Below are 18,995 nucleotides of genomic sequence, written 5' to 3'. Positions count from 1 at the left end.
AAATGTTTGCACATTTAGGCTACTTTCACACTAGCGTTCGGGCGGATCCGTTCTGAACGGATCCGCTCATATTAATGCAGACGGAGGCTCCGTTCAGTACGGATCCGTCTGCATTAATAACTTTAAAAAAATTTGCAAGTGCGCAAGTGCGAAAGTAGCCTGCGCGGATCCGTTCAGACTTTCAATGTAAAGTCAATGGGGGACGGATCCGCTTGAAGATTGAGCCACATTGTGGCATCTTCAAACGGATCCGTCCCCATTGACTTACATTGAAAGTCTGGACGGATCCGCACGGATCCGCACGCCTCCGAACGGCCAGGCGGACACCCGAACGCTGCAAGCAGCGTTCAGCTGTCCGCCTGTCCGTGCGGAGGCGAGCGGAGCGGAGGCTGAACGCCGCCAGACTGATGCAGTCTGAGCGGATCCGCCTCCATTCAGACTGCATCAGGGCTGGACGGCTGCGTTCGGGTCCGCTCGTGAGCTCCTTCAAACGGAGCTCACGAACGGAAACCCGAACGCTAGTGTGAAAGTAGCCTTAAAAAGGAAAAACTAAAATGTTGCATGAATGTAAGAATTCAGACCCTTTGCTATGAAGCTAAGAAATTTAGCTCTAGGGACCTCCCATTTCTCTTGATCATCTTTGAGATGTTTCTACACCTTTATTGGAGTCACCTGTGGTAAACTCAGCTGATTGGACCAGATTTGAAAAGACACTGCCCTGCTGCCCTGTGTATATATAAGGTCTCACAGCTGACAATGCATATCAGAGCAAAAACTAAGCCATGAGGAAGAAAGAACTGCCTGTAGAGCTCAGAGACAGGATTGTGTGGAGGCACAGATCTGGAGAAGGGGACAAAAACATTTTTTTCTGCTTCACTGAAAGTTCTGAAAGAGCACAGTGGCCTCCATAATTATTAAATGGAAGAGGTTTGGACCAACCAGGACTCCTCCTGGTAAGAGAAGTGACTGAGAACCCAATGGTCACTCTGGCTGAGCTCCAAAGAGCCTGTGAATAGATGGGAGAAACTTCCAAAAGGTCAACCATCACTGCAGCAGTGCACTCCACCAATCTGGGCTTTATGGTAGAGTGGGCTCTCCTATCCAGAAGAAGACTGGAGGCTGTAATCTCAATACTACAAACGTATATCGCCCGTATGGGTGATATGAGATACCGGCGCTGGGTGTCAAATTTAATAGCGCTCCCAATATAGAGCTTTAAGTTTTTTTTACTAGTTCTCCCTTTTCGTTGTAGGGCCTGTAGTCTGAAGGGTGTACTAAAATTGCCCTGTCAGAGTCCAATATAAAAAATAGGAGTATTCTCAGATACTTGTAGGAGTACTGCGATAAACATAAAAGTAAAAGTGTACACTGATGTTGCTCTGTGCAGTCAATTACCTGCTTGAGGTCTTCTGTGGACTTAGGAGTTGCCGTCCTCATCTCCTGCTACTTGGTATTCCTCTCTGTTGGGATGCTGCAGATCCCTGACGAAAGAGCCCGGCAGGCTCTGAAATGCGTTGGATGCTTTTTGACCTACGGAGGCTTAGGTATCTTCCACATTGACGTCACTAATAGTGGTTTCTCACAGGTTCCCCGGAAGGCGCGTGCTGCCGGCCGGAGCAGCGCTGGTGTCAGATGGTGAACGAAGAGGATGCTCTCTGCAACATCCCAACAGAAAGGAATACCAAGTAGCAGGAAATAAGGACGGCAACTCCTAAGTCCACAGAAGACCTCAAGCAGGTAATTGACTGCACAGAGCAACATCAGTGTACACTTTTACTTTTATGTTTATCGCAGTACTCCTTTTTATGCCATTCATTATTTAGCTTAGGGCTCTTTCACACTTGCGGCAGGACGGATCCGGCAGGCTGGTCTCCCTATCGGATCCGTCCTTCCGCTGTTTCGCCGAGCCGCCGGACTGCCGCTCCGTCCCCATTGACTATAATGGAGACGGGGGCTGAGATCCGGTGCAGCACGGCGGTGCACGGCGAAAGCCGCCGGACTAAAAAGTCTGACTTTTTAGTCCGGCGGCTTTTGCCGTGCAGCGCCGGAGCTCAGCCCCCGTCCCCATTATAGTCAATGGGGACGGAGCGGCGGTCCGGCGGCTTGGCGAAACAGTGGAAGGACGGATCCGACAGGGAGACCAGCCTGCCGGATCCGTCCTGCCGCAAGTGTGAAAGAGCCCTAAAAAGTCCTGCATGTCCGACTTTTTAGTCCGGCGGCTTTCGCCGTGCACCGCCGGAGCTCAGCCCCCGTCCCCATTATAGTCAATGGGGACGGAGCGGTGGTCCAGCAGAACAGCGGAAGGACTGATCCGACAGGGAGACCAGCCTGCCGGATCCATCCTGCTGCAAGTGTGAAAGAGCCATTAGATGATATGATTTGCGTATTATGTGGGTATTTACAAATAGAAGGATACAAAATATTTGGATTTGTGTTACTTTGGGGGATTTTTTTGCACTTTAAAGCTCTGTCTGACAACAAATCCATTGGCTACTCTACAGAAGGGGTCAAAGGAACTTCCATTTGATATGTAATATGCTGGCTCGTCACACTACACCAGGGATCAGCAACCTCCGGCGCTCCAGGTGTTGTGAAACTACATCTCCCATCATGCATACTTGATTGGCTGTTCTCTCAACACCCACAGAAGTGAAAGGAGCATGGTGGGAGTTGTAGTTTCACAACTGCCGGAGGTTGCTGATCCCTGCACTACACGACTTGTTTTATATATGGAAACAGGAAAAATGCAAAGAATGCGGAAAGACATGCAAAATCCAAAACAAGCCAGAAAAGGTGGAAGATGGCGTGCAGACAAGAGAGGCCATCAACTATGTGGGTGGTGAAAGACCTGATGTTACACATATTACATATATCATATCATAAGGAATTTCAACACCTCTATCAATCAGCAAATATTCAACAGATTCATAATTCCTTCTCCTTTGTGACCCACAGTAATTGGGATTCCTATATGGATGTGGACCTACTCCCCTTAGAGCACAGATTACCTGGTCATTCATGAGGGTGGCAATGTGAGTGGTCTTCCCTCCAGGAGCAGCACACATATCCAACACCCGTTCACCAGGTTGAGGATTCAAAACATGGCTGACAACCGCAGACGGTAAGTTCTATGAACAGATATAGGATAGAAAAAAGAAATTCAAATCCCTCTTGCCGATTTCCATTATTACCCTAATTGACCCCTTTAGTTTTTGGCACATATGACTGTACTAGAAACCCGTAATTCCCCTTTCCCCGCCTGGAGGCTCTCTGTGCATGTGGAGAATCATCATCAGACCCCTAGAGTAATATAGTAGATGGAAGAAAGGGAGGAGGGGGATGCGGCTGCAATGTCTTTCTCATTGAGAGGCTGCATGCGGTGAGGGGAGGGGAGGGGGGCTGAAGTATAAAGACACCTGACTGCTGAGGACAGCACTTGCATCATGTCGGGAGGATTCAGGGGGTGTCTTTAATTTGGGAATATATACATTTTTTTATCTGAATATATGAAACCTAAAATAATTTCACACCTTAGACAGGTAGTGCAATAAATACAGCATCGGTCCCTCCTCCGGGATCTCACCTATCACAAGAAGAGGAGTCCCCTGACCCCCAGTTCTTCAAGCTAGGCCTGATCCCATTCCTCCCAATAAGACCTCATGCACACGACGGTATATTGGGGCCTTATCTGGATTTTACAGATCAGCAATTTGCGGAACCCAAAATACGGTCGTATTGTGATGTGTCGGCGGATCCGGATTTTGAAGCCAGGTACAGGACATGTAGTAGTATCCTTTTGCAAAATGGACATACGGATGCGGAAAGCACAAGGATCATCCATGCGCTTTCCGCGTCTATATGCTCGTTCCACAAAAAGATTAAATATGTCTACAAAATGCGGACGACAGACCCACTGAAATCAATGGATCCACCAAAATTGTGGATGCAACACAGACGGTATTGGTATTTTGCGGAACCGCAATTTGCAAACTGGAAAATATGGTCGCGTGCCATTTGGATCTTCCACTTAGGCCCTCATGCACATGACCGTATCCATTTTGTTGTCCAGAATGCATGGATCTGCAAAATACGCATGCACTGCGGATCTGTGATTTGCAGATCGCAAAATAAATCCGGTCGTGTGCATGGAGCCAAGTGGAAGTTCCAATGTTTGGACCCCAACTATCAGGCATCTATGGTGGACCCTGTAGATATGCCACAAATGTCTAAAGGGGGAATGCTAGGTCTAGTACAATATTAAACGTATGTGAGCGTTACCTGCAAGAAAATGTATCCTGGAAGGATGTTATCAAAAGACGGACTTAAGTACACAGGTTCTGTCATTCTGATGCCTTTTCCCCTATGAAAGAGAAGAAGAAGAAGAAGAAGGGTTAACAGGCGCTGTAAGCTGTAAACCTATATATACAAATCTGATGTTGGCTGATTGAGCTTCCATACTTCCTAATATACACCGTCTTGAAAATGGGTCCCAGAGCCGTGTACCCCACCAGGGTATGACCTTCTTTTAACAAACCAAAGACAAATAAAATAAGTTGTAAGTATTCCCCAGCAAGATGATGCCCGAGCTCGGAAATCTTACTTCTACATGCAGGCACAGTGACGTCTCCCGGAAAACCTTGTGAAGACGCATCAGCGCTAATGCAAGAGACCAGTGCAGGAGTCACCAATTCCAACCAATCAGGGCGCTCATTAAATTTTTCAAAGAAGAATCTCCTGTATTTAAATCACTGCGAAAGGTGCACCACAATGATATGCAACTGACAGTAGTGGCCAATCCCTCAGGCTGATGTTTAGAACTGAGACTTTAGCCAATGTATTCCAGGCAGGAACACAACGGAGCCCTTTTGCGCCACCGTCAAGGTATCCCAGCGTGGCATGGGTTCCTGCCACTAAACTACCTACGGAGTGTGAACACAGCCTGAGAGGTGCTAAGATACCCCCACATACCTCCATCTCCTGTATTTGCTGTGACCAGCTCCTGCGGCTATTCCAGAGATTCACAGCCCTTAGGGCTCGTTCACACGAACGTGTGAAGCCCGTGCTGTGGACCGCAAACTTGCGGTCCACAATGCACAGCCACCAGTCCGTGGGGCCGCCGGCATGGAGATCGTGGACCCATTCACTTGAATGGGTCAGCGATGCCTCCGTTCCGCAAAAAGATAGAGCATGTTCTATCTTTTTGCGGTGCGGAGGTACGGAACGGAACCCCAGGAAGCACTCCGTAGTGCTTCAGTAGTGTTCCGTTCCGTGCTTCCGTTCCGCATCTCCAGATTTGCGGACCCATCGAAGTGAATGCACACGGAACGGTGCCCGTGTATTGCGGATCCGCAATACGGCAAAGGGCAGCACACGTTCGTGTGAACGAGCCCTTACTGTAATGAATGCTTGTCGCCTCTTATAACTGAGTCTTCTCGTCTCCAGGCGTAGGGATTGGCCCCTTGTTTTGTGAGGGGGTTTAACACAGAATAGCTTCCCTTGATATTTTTTGCATGGTCCGTTTATATATTTGTTAATCATGTCCCCCCTTAGGCTACTTTCACACTCGCGTTTGGTGCGGATCCGTCATGGATCTGCACAAACGCTTCCGTTCAGATAATACAACCGCATGCATCCGTTCAGAATGGATCCGTTTGTATTATCTGTAACATTGCCAAGACGGATCCGTCTTGAACACCATTGAAAGTCAATGGGGGACGGATAAGTTTTCTATTGTGTCAGTGAAAACAGATCCGTCCCCATTGACTTACATTGTGTGTCAGGACGGATCCGTTTGCCTCCACATCGTCAGGCGTCAGGGCGCAATGGAAGCGGAACGGAGGCAAACTGATGCATTCTGAGCAGATCCTTTTCCATTCAGAATGCATTAGGGCAAAACTGATCCGTTTTGCGCCGCTTGTGAGAGCCCTGAGCGGATCTCACAAACGGAAAGCCAGTGTGAAAGTAGCCTTAGACGTTTTTTTTCAAGGCTAAACAAATTCAGTTCATTTAATCTTTGCTCATAACTACCGTAAGTTTAGTCGCTCTCCTCTGTACTTTTTCCAGCTGTAGTGCGTCCTCTCTATGTACTGGTGCCCAGAACTGAGTTGCATATTCCAGATGAGGCCGCACCAACGCTCTGTATAGTGGCAATATTACATCCCTGTCCTGCGAGTCCACACCACTTTTACATCAAGACAAAATTCTGTTGGCCTTAGAGGCAGCTGACTGGCATTGCATGCTGTTATTTAGTCTATGATCTACTAATACACCCAGATCCTTCTCAACAAGTGACTCTCCCAGTTTTTCTCCTCCAAGGACATATGCTGCCTGCAGATTATTAGCCCCAAGTGCATAACTTTCCATTTATCTATATTGAACCTCATTTGCCAAGTGGAGGCCCAAACAGTAAGTTTGTCCAGGTCAGCTTGTAACTTATTAACATCTTCCATAGACTGGACTGTATTACAAAGTTTGGTGTCATCTGCAAAAATAGAAACAGCCCTATTAATTATTAATGAATCTACCGTATTTTTCGCCGTATAAGACGCACCGGCGTATAAGACGCACCTAGGTTTTTGGGGAGGAAAATAAGAAAAAAAATATTTTGAACTAATTGTGGTCTGTGGGTGATGCACTGTTATGGAGGATCTGTGGATGACACACTGTTATAGGGGATCTGTTGTTATGGGGGATCTGTGGGTGACGCACTGTTCTGGGGGATCTGTGGGTGACGCACTGTTATGGGGGATCTGTGGGTGACGCACTGTTATGGGGGATCTGTGGGTGACGCACTGTTATGGGGGATCTGTGGGTGACGCACTGTTATGGGGATCTGTGGATGACGCACTGTTATGGGGATCTGTGGATGACGCACTGTTATGGGGGATCTGTGGGTGACACTTCTGGGGATCCTCTCTGGATGGCACTGTTATGAGGATCTGTGTATGACAGTTATGGGGGGGATCTGTGGATGACACATATATAGCATCTTATGCTATGTGTCATCCACAGAGCGATAATGATGAGCGCTGTCTATTACTTACAATTAGAAGCGCTCGCCGTTCGGAGCAGAGAGGAGGGAGGAGGCAGGCCGGGCGCTGGCAGGGTGAGTCATCCGTCATGCGCCCACGCCGACTGCTTCATTCATGAAGCAGGCGGCGCAGGCGCGTGACGTATAACTCACACTGCCAGCGCCCGTCCTCCCGGCCTGCCTCCTCTCTGCTCCGAACGGCGAGCGCTTCTAATTGTAAGTAATAGCGCTCATCATTATCGCTCATTATGCTTTTACATGCAGTGCACACAACAATTAACTATTAGGGATATGATTATACAGTAAGCGGGGCCCGTGTAGTAGAATACAGTCACTGCACGGGCCCCGCTGTCATTATAAATGCAGATGCCGCCCCCAGCCCCTCCTCCCTCACAGCTGATACACCCGCCGCGCGGCATCGCGGCGGGTGTATCAATGAAAACTAAGCAAAATCGGCTACATTCGCCGTATAAGACGCACTGCTATTTTCCCCCCACTTTTGGGGGGGGGGGGGGGGGAGTGCGTCTTATACGGCGAAAAATACGGTATATACCGTATTTTTCGCTTTATAAGACGCACCTGATGATAAGACGCACCTAGGTTTTTGAGGAGGAAAATAAGAAAAAAATATTTTGAACCAAAAGGTGTGCTTTTGGTAGGTTTTGAACTAATGGTGGTCTGTGGATGATGCACAGTTATGGGGGATCTGTGGATGACGCACTGTTATGGGGGATCTGTGGATGACGCACTGTTATGGGGGATCTGTGGATGACGCACTGTTATGGGGGATCTGTGGATGACACTGAGGGGGGATCTGTGGATGACACTGAGGGGGGATCTGTGGATGACACTGATGGGGGATCTGTGGATGACACTGATGGGGGATCTGTGGATGACACTGATGGGGGATCTGTGGATGACACTGATGGGGGATCTGTGGATGACACTGATGGGGATCTGTGGATGACACTGATGGGGGATCTGTGGATGACACTGATGGGGGATCTGTGGATGACACTGATGGGGGATCTGTGGATGACGCACTGTTATGGGGATCTGTGAATGACGCACTGTTATGGGGGATCTGTGGATGACACTGAGGGGGGATCTGTGGATGACACTGAGGGGGGATCTGTGGATGACACTGATGGGGGATCTGTGGATGACACTGATGGGGGATCTGTGGATGACACTGATGGGGGATCTGTGGATGACACTGATGGGGGATCTGTGGATGACACTGATGGGGATCTGTGGATGACACTGATGGGGGATCTGTGGATGACACTGATGGGGGATCTGTGGATGACACTGATGGGGGATCTGTGGATGACACTGATGGGGGATCTGTGGATGACACTGATGGGGGATCTGTGGATGACACTGATGGGGGATCTGTGGATGACACTGATGGGGGATCTGTGGATGACACTGATGGGGGATCTGTGGATGACACTGATGGGGGATCTGTGGATGACACTGATGGGGGATCTGTGAATGACACTGATGGGGGATCTGTGAATGACACTGAGGGGGGATCTGTGGATGACACTGATGGGGGATCTGTGGATGACACTGATGGGGGATCTGTGGATGACACTGATGGGGGATCTGTGGATGACACTTATGGGGCTCTGTGGATGACACTTATGTCATCCACAGATCCCCATAAGTGTCATCTACAGATCCCCCATCAGATGCATCTGTGTGGAGGGAGGAGGCGGGGACACTCATGGCAGGGCCCGGTGCAGTGACTTTACTCTAATACACCGGGCCCCGCAACTGTTAAACATTCAATCTTATGTATTTGTATATGCTCTGTACGGTACTTACTGTAGTACCGTAAGTAAAGCATTAAGACGGCGCAGACCGGCATCTCCCTCGGTCATGCGCCGCCTGCCGCAGCTCCCTCCTCATGCGCCTCCTGCCCCAGCTCCCTCGGTCATGAGCCGCCTGCCCCAGCTCCCTCTCATGCGCCGCCTGCCTGCTTATCTCACTTTATGAATGAAGAGACAGGCGGCGTTTGGCTCAGTTTAACCGGGGCCGGTGTATTAGAGTTACTGCACCGGGGCCCGCCATGAGTGTCCCCGCCTCCTCCCTCCACACGGATACTTAACTGGCCGCGCTGTGCAGCATAGCGGCCAGCAAAGTATTCGCTTTATAAGACGCACGGCCATTTCCTCCTGACTTTTGGGGGGGGGGAAAGTGCGTCTTATAAAGCGAAAGATACGGTATATAAAAAAGGACATATATATAGGACAAATATATGTTCAGCAAAAACTCAAAAACGCAACCATCCATTTCAACGAAACTTGGTATACACATCCCTTGCTACGTGGAAAGAAATCTTGCGGGGGTCTCAGCTCTCTAGGACGTACTGTTCCTGAGATATTCCCCAAAAATTACCTGCATTATCCAAAACAAGTAAACCTAAAAATGTTGCTAAAGAACAACCATAGAATGCCCAATAAAAATATAAATACTTTATTATGTCATCAATTGATCAAAAATTCATAAGACATTTTCACAGAATTAATTTGGAGAACAGTCAGCAAAACAACCTGGATGCCGTAGTCCCCCCCCGCCGGTGTCTCAATAACCCGCCAAACAGTTGGAATACATGTAAGATGTATGTACAATATGCAGTGAGGTGATTTACGAGATAGATAGTGTCTGGTACAAAACAACTACAGGTAACTGTGATATTCACTTCACTGCATAACCCTGAAGAGAGTCAATATATAGTTATGGGGCCCTAAGTAACATATAATGTGGAGCAAATAATGGCACAGTATCTATCTGAAATATTCAGGTGGATACATCCCTATACACCAAGCCATCAATTACAGGCTACAGAGAAAAAGCTCTCACACAGGTACCCGCTGGAAAAACAGACATACCCACAGACATGATGGAGGGCAGAGACACCGGACACAGGGCAGGCTGGAACCCATTATCCAATACAAGCCTGCAAGTCTTTCTCTTAATATCCCAACTGTCATACACACGGTCACATGTCCCTTATCAGCCAATAGAAGCTCGCAGGCCCTACTCCAATATTCAGTCATATGACATATGATGGCATAACTACACTGCTACATGCATGGGGGGCAGGGGCCACTATTAAATGGACGGGTGCTGAGGAGTTCACTGTTAAAGGGGCGGGCATCGTGGAGGTCACTGTTAAAGGGGTGGCCACTGTGAAAATCAATGTTAAAAGGGCAGTCACTGTTAAAGGGGCAGCCACTGTGAAAGTCACTGTTAAAGGGCGGTCACTGTTAAAGGGCCGGCCACTGTGAAAGTCACTGTTAAAGGGGCGTTCACCGAAATCACTGTTAAAGGGGTGGTCACTGTTAAAGTCACTGTTAAAAGGGTAGCCACTATGAAAGTCACTGTTAAAGGGGCGGCCACTGTGAAAGGAGCGGTCACCGTTAAAGGGGTGGCCACTGTGAAAGGAGCGGTCACCGTTAAAGGGGTGGCCACTGTGAAAGTCACTGTTAAAGGGACGGCCACTGTGAAAGTCACTGTTAAAGGGGCGGTCACCGTTAAAGGGCCGGCCACTGTGAAAGTCACTGTTAAAGGGGTGGCCACTGTGAAAGTCACTGTTAAAGGGGCAGTCACCGTTAAAGGGGCAGCCATTGTAAAAGTCACTGTTAAAGGGGCAGTCACCGTTAAAGGGGCGGCCACTGTGAAAGTCACTGTTAAAGGGGCGGTCACCGTTAACGGGGCGGCCACTGTGAAAGTCACTGTTAAAGGGGCAGTCACCGTTAACGGGGCGGCCACTGTGAAAGTCACTGTTAAAGGGGCAGTCACCGTTAAAGGGGCAGCCATTGTAAAAGTCACTGTTAAAGGGGCAGTCACCGTTAAAGGGGCAGTCACCGTTAAAGGGGCGGCCACTGTGAAAGTCACTGTTAAAGGGGCGGCCACTGTGAAAGTCACTGTTAAAGGGGCGGCCACTGTGAAAGTCCCTGTTAAAGGGGTGGCCACTGTGAAAGTCACTGTTATTTAATATAAAATTGCAATAAATAAATACCCGAGCAACGCCGGGTCATCAGTTAGTAAGTTAAATAATAGAGGACCCAGCACTGAACCTTGGGGTACACCGTTTATAATCAGGGACCATTCAGAGTAGGAACCATTAACCACAACTATTTGGATTGAAAATTGTCTTCATGATCGTATTCAATTACAAATTATATTTTCTAAACCAGGCATGCTCAACCTGCGGCCCTCCAGCTGTTGCAAAACTACAACTCCCACCATTCCCTGACAGCCTACAGCTATCATCCTACAGAAGGGCATTGTGGGAGTTGTAGTTGTACAACAGCTGGAGGGCCGCAGGTTGAGCATGCCTGTTCTAAACCAATAGACCTCAATTTACCCATTAGTCGTCTGTGTGGGACAGTATCAAACGCCTTTGCAAAGTCTAAAAACACAATATCGACAATTCCCTCTGTTCAGACTTCTACTCACCTCCTCATAAAAACAAATCAGGTTAGGCTACTTTCACATTTGCGTTTGGTGCGGATCCGTCATGGATCTGCACAGACGGATCCGTTCAGATAATACGACCACATGCATCCGTTCAGAACGGATCCGTTTGTATTATCTGTAACATAGCCATGACGGATCCGTCTTGAACACCACTGAAAGTCAATGGAGGGCGGATCCGTTTTCTATTGTGCCAGATTGTGAAAACGGATCCGTCCCCATTGACTTACATTGTGTGTCAGAACGGATCCGTTTGGCTCAGTTTCGTCAGATAGACACTAAAATGCTGCAAGCAGCCTCCAAAGCGGAATGGAGACTGATCGGAGGCAAACTGATGCATTCTGAGCGGATCCTTATCCATTCAGAATCCATTAGAATGCAAACTGATCCGTTTTGGACCGCGTGTGAGAGCCCTGAACAGATCTCACAAGCGGAAAGCCAAAACGCCAGTGTGAAAGTAGCCTTAGTTTGACAGCTTCTGTTCTTAGTAAAACCATGTTGGCTATCACTTATTATTATTGACAGTTACATAATCCTGTATGTAGTCCAGCTGAAGGCCCTCATTTTTCCCACTATGGATGTTACGCTTACTGTTCTATAATTTCTTGATGAAGACCTAGCACCCTTTTTGAAATTGGCACCACACTCGCCTTGCGCCAGTCTCTTGTCATTAAAGAATCTGTAAATATTATGAACAGAGGCAAATCAATAACTGAACTGAGCTCCTTTAGAAGTCCGTCACTCCGGTCATCACATGGTACGTCACATGATCTTTTACCATGGTGATTCACCATGGTAAAACACCATGTGATGACCGGAGTGACGTCATCAAAGGTCCTTAACCTCTATTTAATGCAGCAGCTCACCCCAGGTCCTGTTCAGCAGAGGAGACACAAGGAGATGCCGGCTTCGCGATCAAGTGGACTAAGGTGAGTTAAAATTTTTTTTTTTTTTTTTTAACCCCTCCAGCGCTATTTTACTATGCATTCTGTATTCAGAATGCTATTATTTTCCCTTATAACCATGTTATAAGGGAAAATAATACAATCTTCAGAACATCAATCCCAAGCCAGAACTTCTGTGAAGAAGTTCGGGTTTGGGTACCAAACATGCACGATTTTTCTCACACGAGTGCAACGCATCACAATGTTTTGCACTCGCGCGGAAAAATCGCGCATTTTCCCGCAACGCACCCGCCTCTTATCCGGGCAAAAAAACTGACGCCCGTGTGAAAGAGGCCTTTGGCTACATGCACACGACCGTATGTGTTTTGTGGTCCGCAAAAAAAACGTATGACGTTCCGTATGGCATCCGTTTTTTTTTTTTTTGCGGATCCGTTTTTTGTGTGGATCCATTGTAATAATGCCTATCCTTGTCCGCAAACTAGAAAAAAATAGGACATGCACTATTTTTTTTGCGGAGCAACGGAACGGACATACTGATGCGGACAGCACGCAGTGTGCTGTCTGCGTTTTTTGCGGACCCATTGAAATTAGGGTCCGCATCCTATCCGCAAAAAAAAAAATAACGGATCGGACACAGAAACAAAATACGGTCGTGTGCATGAGGCCTTACCAAGGTTTTCATGGACAGTGACATTTCTCACAAGCTCTGCATTGTTAGAAATGACTAGATCCAGAAGAGCATCGCCTCTAGTAGGAACTTCTACAAACTGGCCCAGAAAATTATCCTGCAAAAAGCTGAGGAATTTCTTGCTTTGCCGCAGAGGCAGAACCATGTTACCAATCTATGTTTAGATAGCTAAAATCCCCACTGTGCCAGCCTGCGCCGCCCGCTCCATTTACACATACAGTTGATTTGCTATCTCCTCAGTGATATTGGGGGGGTCCTATAGATCACCCCAAGAATTGTTTTTTTTTTCACTTTTTTCCCTCATGAATTTGCCACCCAAAAGGTTTCAACATCCTCACAACCTTCATCCACAATTGTTTCTTTCACACTTACTTTCATATTATGACGGATAAGCAGATAACTGCAGTAAAGTGATCTGTACAAACCAAGAATTGGCGCCTATTATTAGGCTTAGTGGCCAGTGCAAAAACTGCAGGATGTTATGTTTTTTGTTTAAAAGGTTCTCCGGGCTTTTACTATTGATGACCTATCCTCAGAATAGGTCATCAATATCCGATTGTCTGGGGTCCGACACCCGGCACTCCCTCCAATCAGCTGTATGAAGAGAAGGCATGCACCGTGTGTGGGTGCCGTCTCCCTTCTCTCTTTCTGCTCGCTGCTGCTATGTCTATGGCGAGCAGGAAGAGAAACGGGAGACGGCACACACACACACGGGTGTCGGACCCCAGACAATCTGATATTGATGACCTATTCTGAGGATAGGTCATCAATAGTAAAAGTCGGTAGAACCCCTTTAATTATAGATATTGACGTGGAAAATGAACAATATCATCAAAAATTCTTTAAAAACATGTTAAACTTAAAAATGTGATTTAAGCAATAGGTCATTTTCTGATGACACATTCCCTTGGAAGCAATTTGCACAAGGACTTATTCCCATGAAGGCTGCCCGTACACGTTCAGGCTTTCTAATGAAGATTTTGAAGCCAAAACTCGATGTGGATCATAAAAGGATCATTTATAGGGAAAGTACAACAGGCAGATTCTAATTCTCTTTTGTGAATCCACATCTGGATTTAGCTTGAAAACTGTATCAGGAAAAACCTGATCAGAACCCAAGGGAAAATATCTGTCAATTTATGCGTCAGGACCTCACACTCACATACAGAGCTGAGGAAATGTACACAGAGAAGACATCGCCTTGAGAAAATATACACTGCTTGCAAGGCGCGACTATGCAAACCGTACGTTGTTTGCTCAGTAATAATTACATAACATATGTAAGGGGTTTTCTGGGAATTACATATCGATGCTTTATCCTCAGGATAAGTCATTGATATGAGATCCTGGCATCTCCGCAGTGCCGCACGTTGTACAGTGGCTGCGCTTGGTACTGCAGCTCCATCCCAGTCACTTAATTGCGACTGAGCCTCACATAGACCATGTCAGCGATGGATGTGATGCCACAGACCAAGGAAGAGGCTGCATTGCTCGGCTGAGCATCGCAGCCCGTTCAAATAGCAGTGTGCTGGTGTTATGCAAGCGGGTGTGGACCGGCTATACCTTGGAGGGGCGTGACTAAGTAACTACCTGGTCTTCACTAGAGCCTGTAATGGCGAGGGTAGGCTTGGGCCGTTAGGGTAGTCACCAGGTACCAGAGCAATCTCCAGGTGTGTGGCAGCTGACCTGGGGGTCAGAGATACCGGTGTAAAGCACTGAGGGGAAAGACGTAGTCAGGAAGTCCGGAGTCAAGGCAGGCAGCAGGCAAGCAAAGTCTATAATCAAAGTCCAAGGTCAATCAAGCGAAGTCCGTTGAATCGAGAAGCAGGGTCCGGTACACAGTAGCAGAAACTTCAAAACACCTTCACACAAGGAACTAGACAAGCTAGTGACCAAGATTGCTCAGGGCACCTTCAATGGGGCAGGAATCGCCTTTAAATACTTCCTGCAACACAGCCATAGGCTGGGGAGATAGAGGCATGTACATGCCACCTCACAAAGGGAGGAGAGACACACCTGTGCATGCCCTAACAAATAGTACAGGAAGTAAGCTCTGACATGGAGCACAGATACAACCGGCCCGCACTTGTCAGCACGGCGCATGGCAGCAGGAGGGAGAGAGGGAGTCCGGCGCCCGTGTCCCCAGATGCAGCGCAGGCACGGACCGCTGGGCTAACAGCCGGAAGTCGTATCCTCACCGATCTCATATAGATGACCTATCCAGATGCTGCCTCTATTTTTTATTTTTGTGTAACCAGAGGATAGCCCATCAATATTGAATTAAATTACCTTTAAGAAGATGATAACATTTGCTTCTCTATTCATCCAACATTTGCCACAGGATGTAATTCCACTCCCAAGTCGCTATAGGTAGCGGCAAACCCTGCAGTGCATGTAGATTTCAGCATAACATGTGAGAATAGATTCTCATCCTGTGGGCAATCTTGGAGGAAAAAACTCTAATTTGAGTGCTGGATTTTACACTAAAGTTTTTGACATTGTTGTGGAATTAGAGCTTCCTACATAAAGACTGTGACTGCGCTGCAGGCACCCCTGTATTTTCACCCTGTTCAGTATCTTCTACTTACTTTATGGGGCTGGCTGAACAGAAGATTTCTGCCCGACTTAACTCTGAAATTCCATTCCCGATAAATACTTTGGTCCCCTCGAACTCTGTGGCGCCGCGCTTACACTGTCCCTCAATGTCTGAGTAAACCGAGACGTTGTCCCCCGCCTTCATCCCTGTAGTTAACAAGAGAAAAAGTTTTAAAAATTAAATGCCGTGCAGGTATAGGTCATTCCCAAAACTGGTTTTAATTATGGTACAATGAAAAGTTTGGCGATATTCTAGAGCACAAGAACATTCTTTCTTATATCCAGAGGCTGAAAACCTCATTAGACACCATCTTTTTCATGCTGATATCGTCCTTCTGTAGCAATAATCTCAGAGAGACACAAGCTTTTAATGGGAGAGCAAAGTAATATCAGTTTCTGCTGCACAGGGAAGGCTTTATCTGCAAGGTAATGCTTATTAGAATAGTAGGTGGAGGACTGGAATAACCCTCCCCCCAAGGAGAGATAGGATCCACCAAATTCTGACTTAGGCCTCTCACCCAGTCAGTACTCTCTTCTCTGCACTGATGAAGGGCAATCACTCCGAAACAGCTGTCGGCAGATGAGATGCTGGCTTATTTAATATCCGAGTCATGTCTAAAAGGGTCGAACATTGACTTATAGGACAGCTACCATACATCTGGTGGCATTAGAGGCAGAGCGTGTTAAGAGCTCATTTGCTTCCCAGAATTCCAAAGAAGAATGTATGGCCTATACGTCTCCTCACACAGACTAAGGTGCTCTCTCCCCAAGGTGAGATAGTACCCCCGAAATCCTGACAGAATGAAGGTTCTCTAGTTCTCATCATAGGAATAGGTAAAGATGCAAACAGAGAAGCCCTGACCAGCCACACTACTGGGATAGCATAGGGGAGGTGCCGTGCTCTACTGGAGTCACCACCCCTCACTTCTCTCTGGCCTGACTGCTGGTCTGACAAACAGAGTTAAGTGAGACCCCGGACAGGAACTTGTATACATGGAGTGAAAAATTATATCTATTCATTTTGTATATAGAAGTAAACGAAAAATGTGTTGGTTGACCGCTTGTTACCGTTGTTACGGTGCTACTAGGAGAAAGCCAAACCAGTGCCACCATTAAGGTGAAAAGGTAGCTTTATTCAGGAAATAGTCTACGCGTTTCGAGGCTAGAAAATCCCTCTTCATCAGGACAATATACTTTTACAATACAATACTCACTTTAAAAAAGCTGTGGTTTTGGCGCGCAGGCCGGTTGGGAAGGGCTGGAGGCGTTCTTACTATGAATGACATGACAATGCCTCATTTAATATCGGAGCGCAGTATCTGAAGCGCTGCTTATATGTAGTTCATGGAAGTAGTGCAGGGGATCACTGCGATCTATTTTTATTGGATATGTTACTTTATGGTTATACAACGTATCATTGTAGAAAAGCTGTATCCGTTCTCAAATCAACATGAATCTGTTGCGAACCTGCTGTAGTATATGAAATCACAGCAGCCGGCCGCGATGTACAATAATCATGGGTTTGGATGCGGGGTGCCCGATTCAAAGTAGGTTGTAGAGCGAGATATATAGAAAGTTATGTATATATTTAGATATATTGAAATCAAAGGGAAGTGTTAATTTATCTATTGTGAGGCCGAATATTGACTTGAAGTATCCGGCGGTGGCCTCAGGGTACGGGAGTGAGGTCTGAGCCTGCCCGGTGCGTGTATTTAAAATGTTACGGATAGAATTCACATATATGTTGTTAATATGTGATGTGGGAGCATTATGGCCCCCACGACTTACCACATCCCACACACACAATTATACTTGAGAGGTCCACGGGAGCACCATAGCACAATCCAGCCACAAGAGTGGATGTAGCAGACATGTTAAATCTCACAATGTCTTTTTGTTAAGACCAGAGGCGGACTGGCCATAGACCCTACAGGGAAATTTCCCGGTGGGCTGATGCTCGACGCCCGCAGTTGCCCTCCTGAACTTAACTGTATCAGGACAATGATACAGTTGAATATTGTGGAGAGGGCAGCAGTATTTTGTGCTGCACTGTGGTATTTGGTTCTGCTGCCGAGGTACTTTGTGCTGCACTAAGGTATTGCAGGTCCTGTCTACTTGTGTTGCCCTGTCTTCTATCAATGTAGTCCTGCCTACAACATGGTGCCACTTTTAGTTTTTTTTATTTCCAGGGCCACTGGAAGTTCCCAATCCGCCCCTGCTAAAGACAATGCATTTATTGCTTCATCTGACTGGTGGAGTAGACGGCTGAAAGCCTGGAAGGTGTGGAGACATCTCATCAGATGGGTCCTGTAACATTTGGACAGCTCAATATCGTCGGATGATACCACCAGGCATTGCTCTCACATTTTGAGGCAGACTGAATCCCAGCAGAGTAGACATGGGCCCCTCTGAGGACGGCACTTCCGCACTGGGCCCCAACAATCACTTCTACTGGATGTTGCTTCAACGCTTTCCTGCAGATAAGAGCAGAAATACATGAAAAGACACAGAATTACCCAGAAATCACGTCATGGAATATCACATGATAGAAGAGGAAAATACAGTATATGTTAAAGCAACCCTAAACGTCCCAGAAAGACCACAGCACGTGTACACATCTAATATAGTGAGTATTCCTTGTACATTGAAAAGATCACGGCCTGACTCAATGCAGGTTTCGGTGGCAAGTGTAATGTGAGGTAACAGGCTTGTAGAAGCAGCGACCGGGCTGCAGCCCCACCTATAACACGCCAAACGCTGATAATAATTTCCTGTTTCTAAAAGGGCATCTGTCAGCAGTTTTGTACCTATGACACTGGCTGACCAGTGCGCTTGGCAGCTGACGGCATCTGTGTTGGTCCCATGTTCATATGAGAAAAACTAAGTTTTAATATATACAAATGAGCCTCTAGGAGCAACGGGGGCGTTGCTGTTACACCTAGAGGTTCAGCTTTTTCTGCAACTGCCGTGCCTTTTCCAGACCTCGCAAACAGTGATCAAAAAGTTGTACACGCCCCAAAATGGTATCAATGAAAAGTACAGATCGCCCTGCAAAAAATAAGTTTTCACACAGCTCCACACACATAAATACAAAAAAGTTATAGGGTTCAGAATATGGAGACTAAAATAAAAATAAAAGTTTTTTTTTAACGTTTTTTTTTTTCTAGTGTAAAAAACGCAATTAAAAAAAATATACATATGTGGTATTGCTGGATTCGTACTGACCTGGAGAATAAAAGTAACTGGTCAGTTTTTCCAATTTCACCCCATTTATATTTTTTTCCCC

The 18,995-nt window shown here is 46.9% G+C and overlaps 1 protein-coding gene across 1 annotated transcript in view; it reads right to left on the bottom strand.

Annotated features, from left to right (window-relative positions):
- Positions 1-18,995, bottom strand: part of NSUN6 (NOP2/Sun RNA methyltransferase 6) — a 54,029-nt gene that overhangs the window by 10,296 nt on the left and 24,738 nt on the right. Inside the window, 4 exon segments of the mRNA XM_044295051.1 lie at positions 3,009-3,128; positions 4,279-4,360; positions 15,703-15,856; positions 18,074-18,183. Coding sequence (XP_044150986.1) covers positions 3,009-3,128; positions 4,279-4,360; positions 15,703-15,856; positions 18,074-18,183 — 466 coding nt within the window.

This window comes from Bufo gargarizans, chromosome 5 (genome assembly GCF_014858855.1).
Source record: "Bufo gargarizans isolate SCDJY-AF-19 chromosome 5, ASM1485885v1, whole genome shotgun sequence".
NCBI lineage: Eukaryota > Metazoa > Chordata > Amphibia > Anura > Bufonidae > Bufo > Bufo gargarizans.
This window is presented reverse-complemented; position numbering and strand designations above follow the sequence as displayed.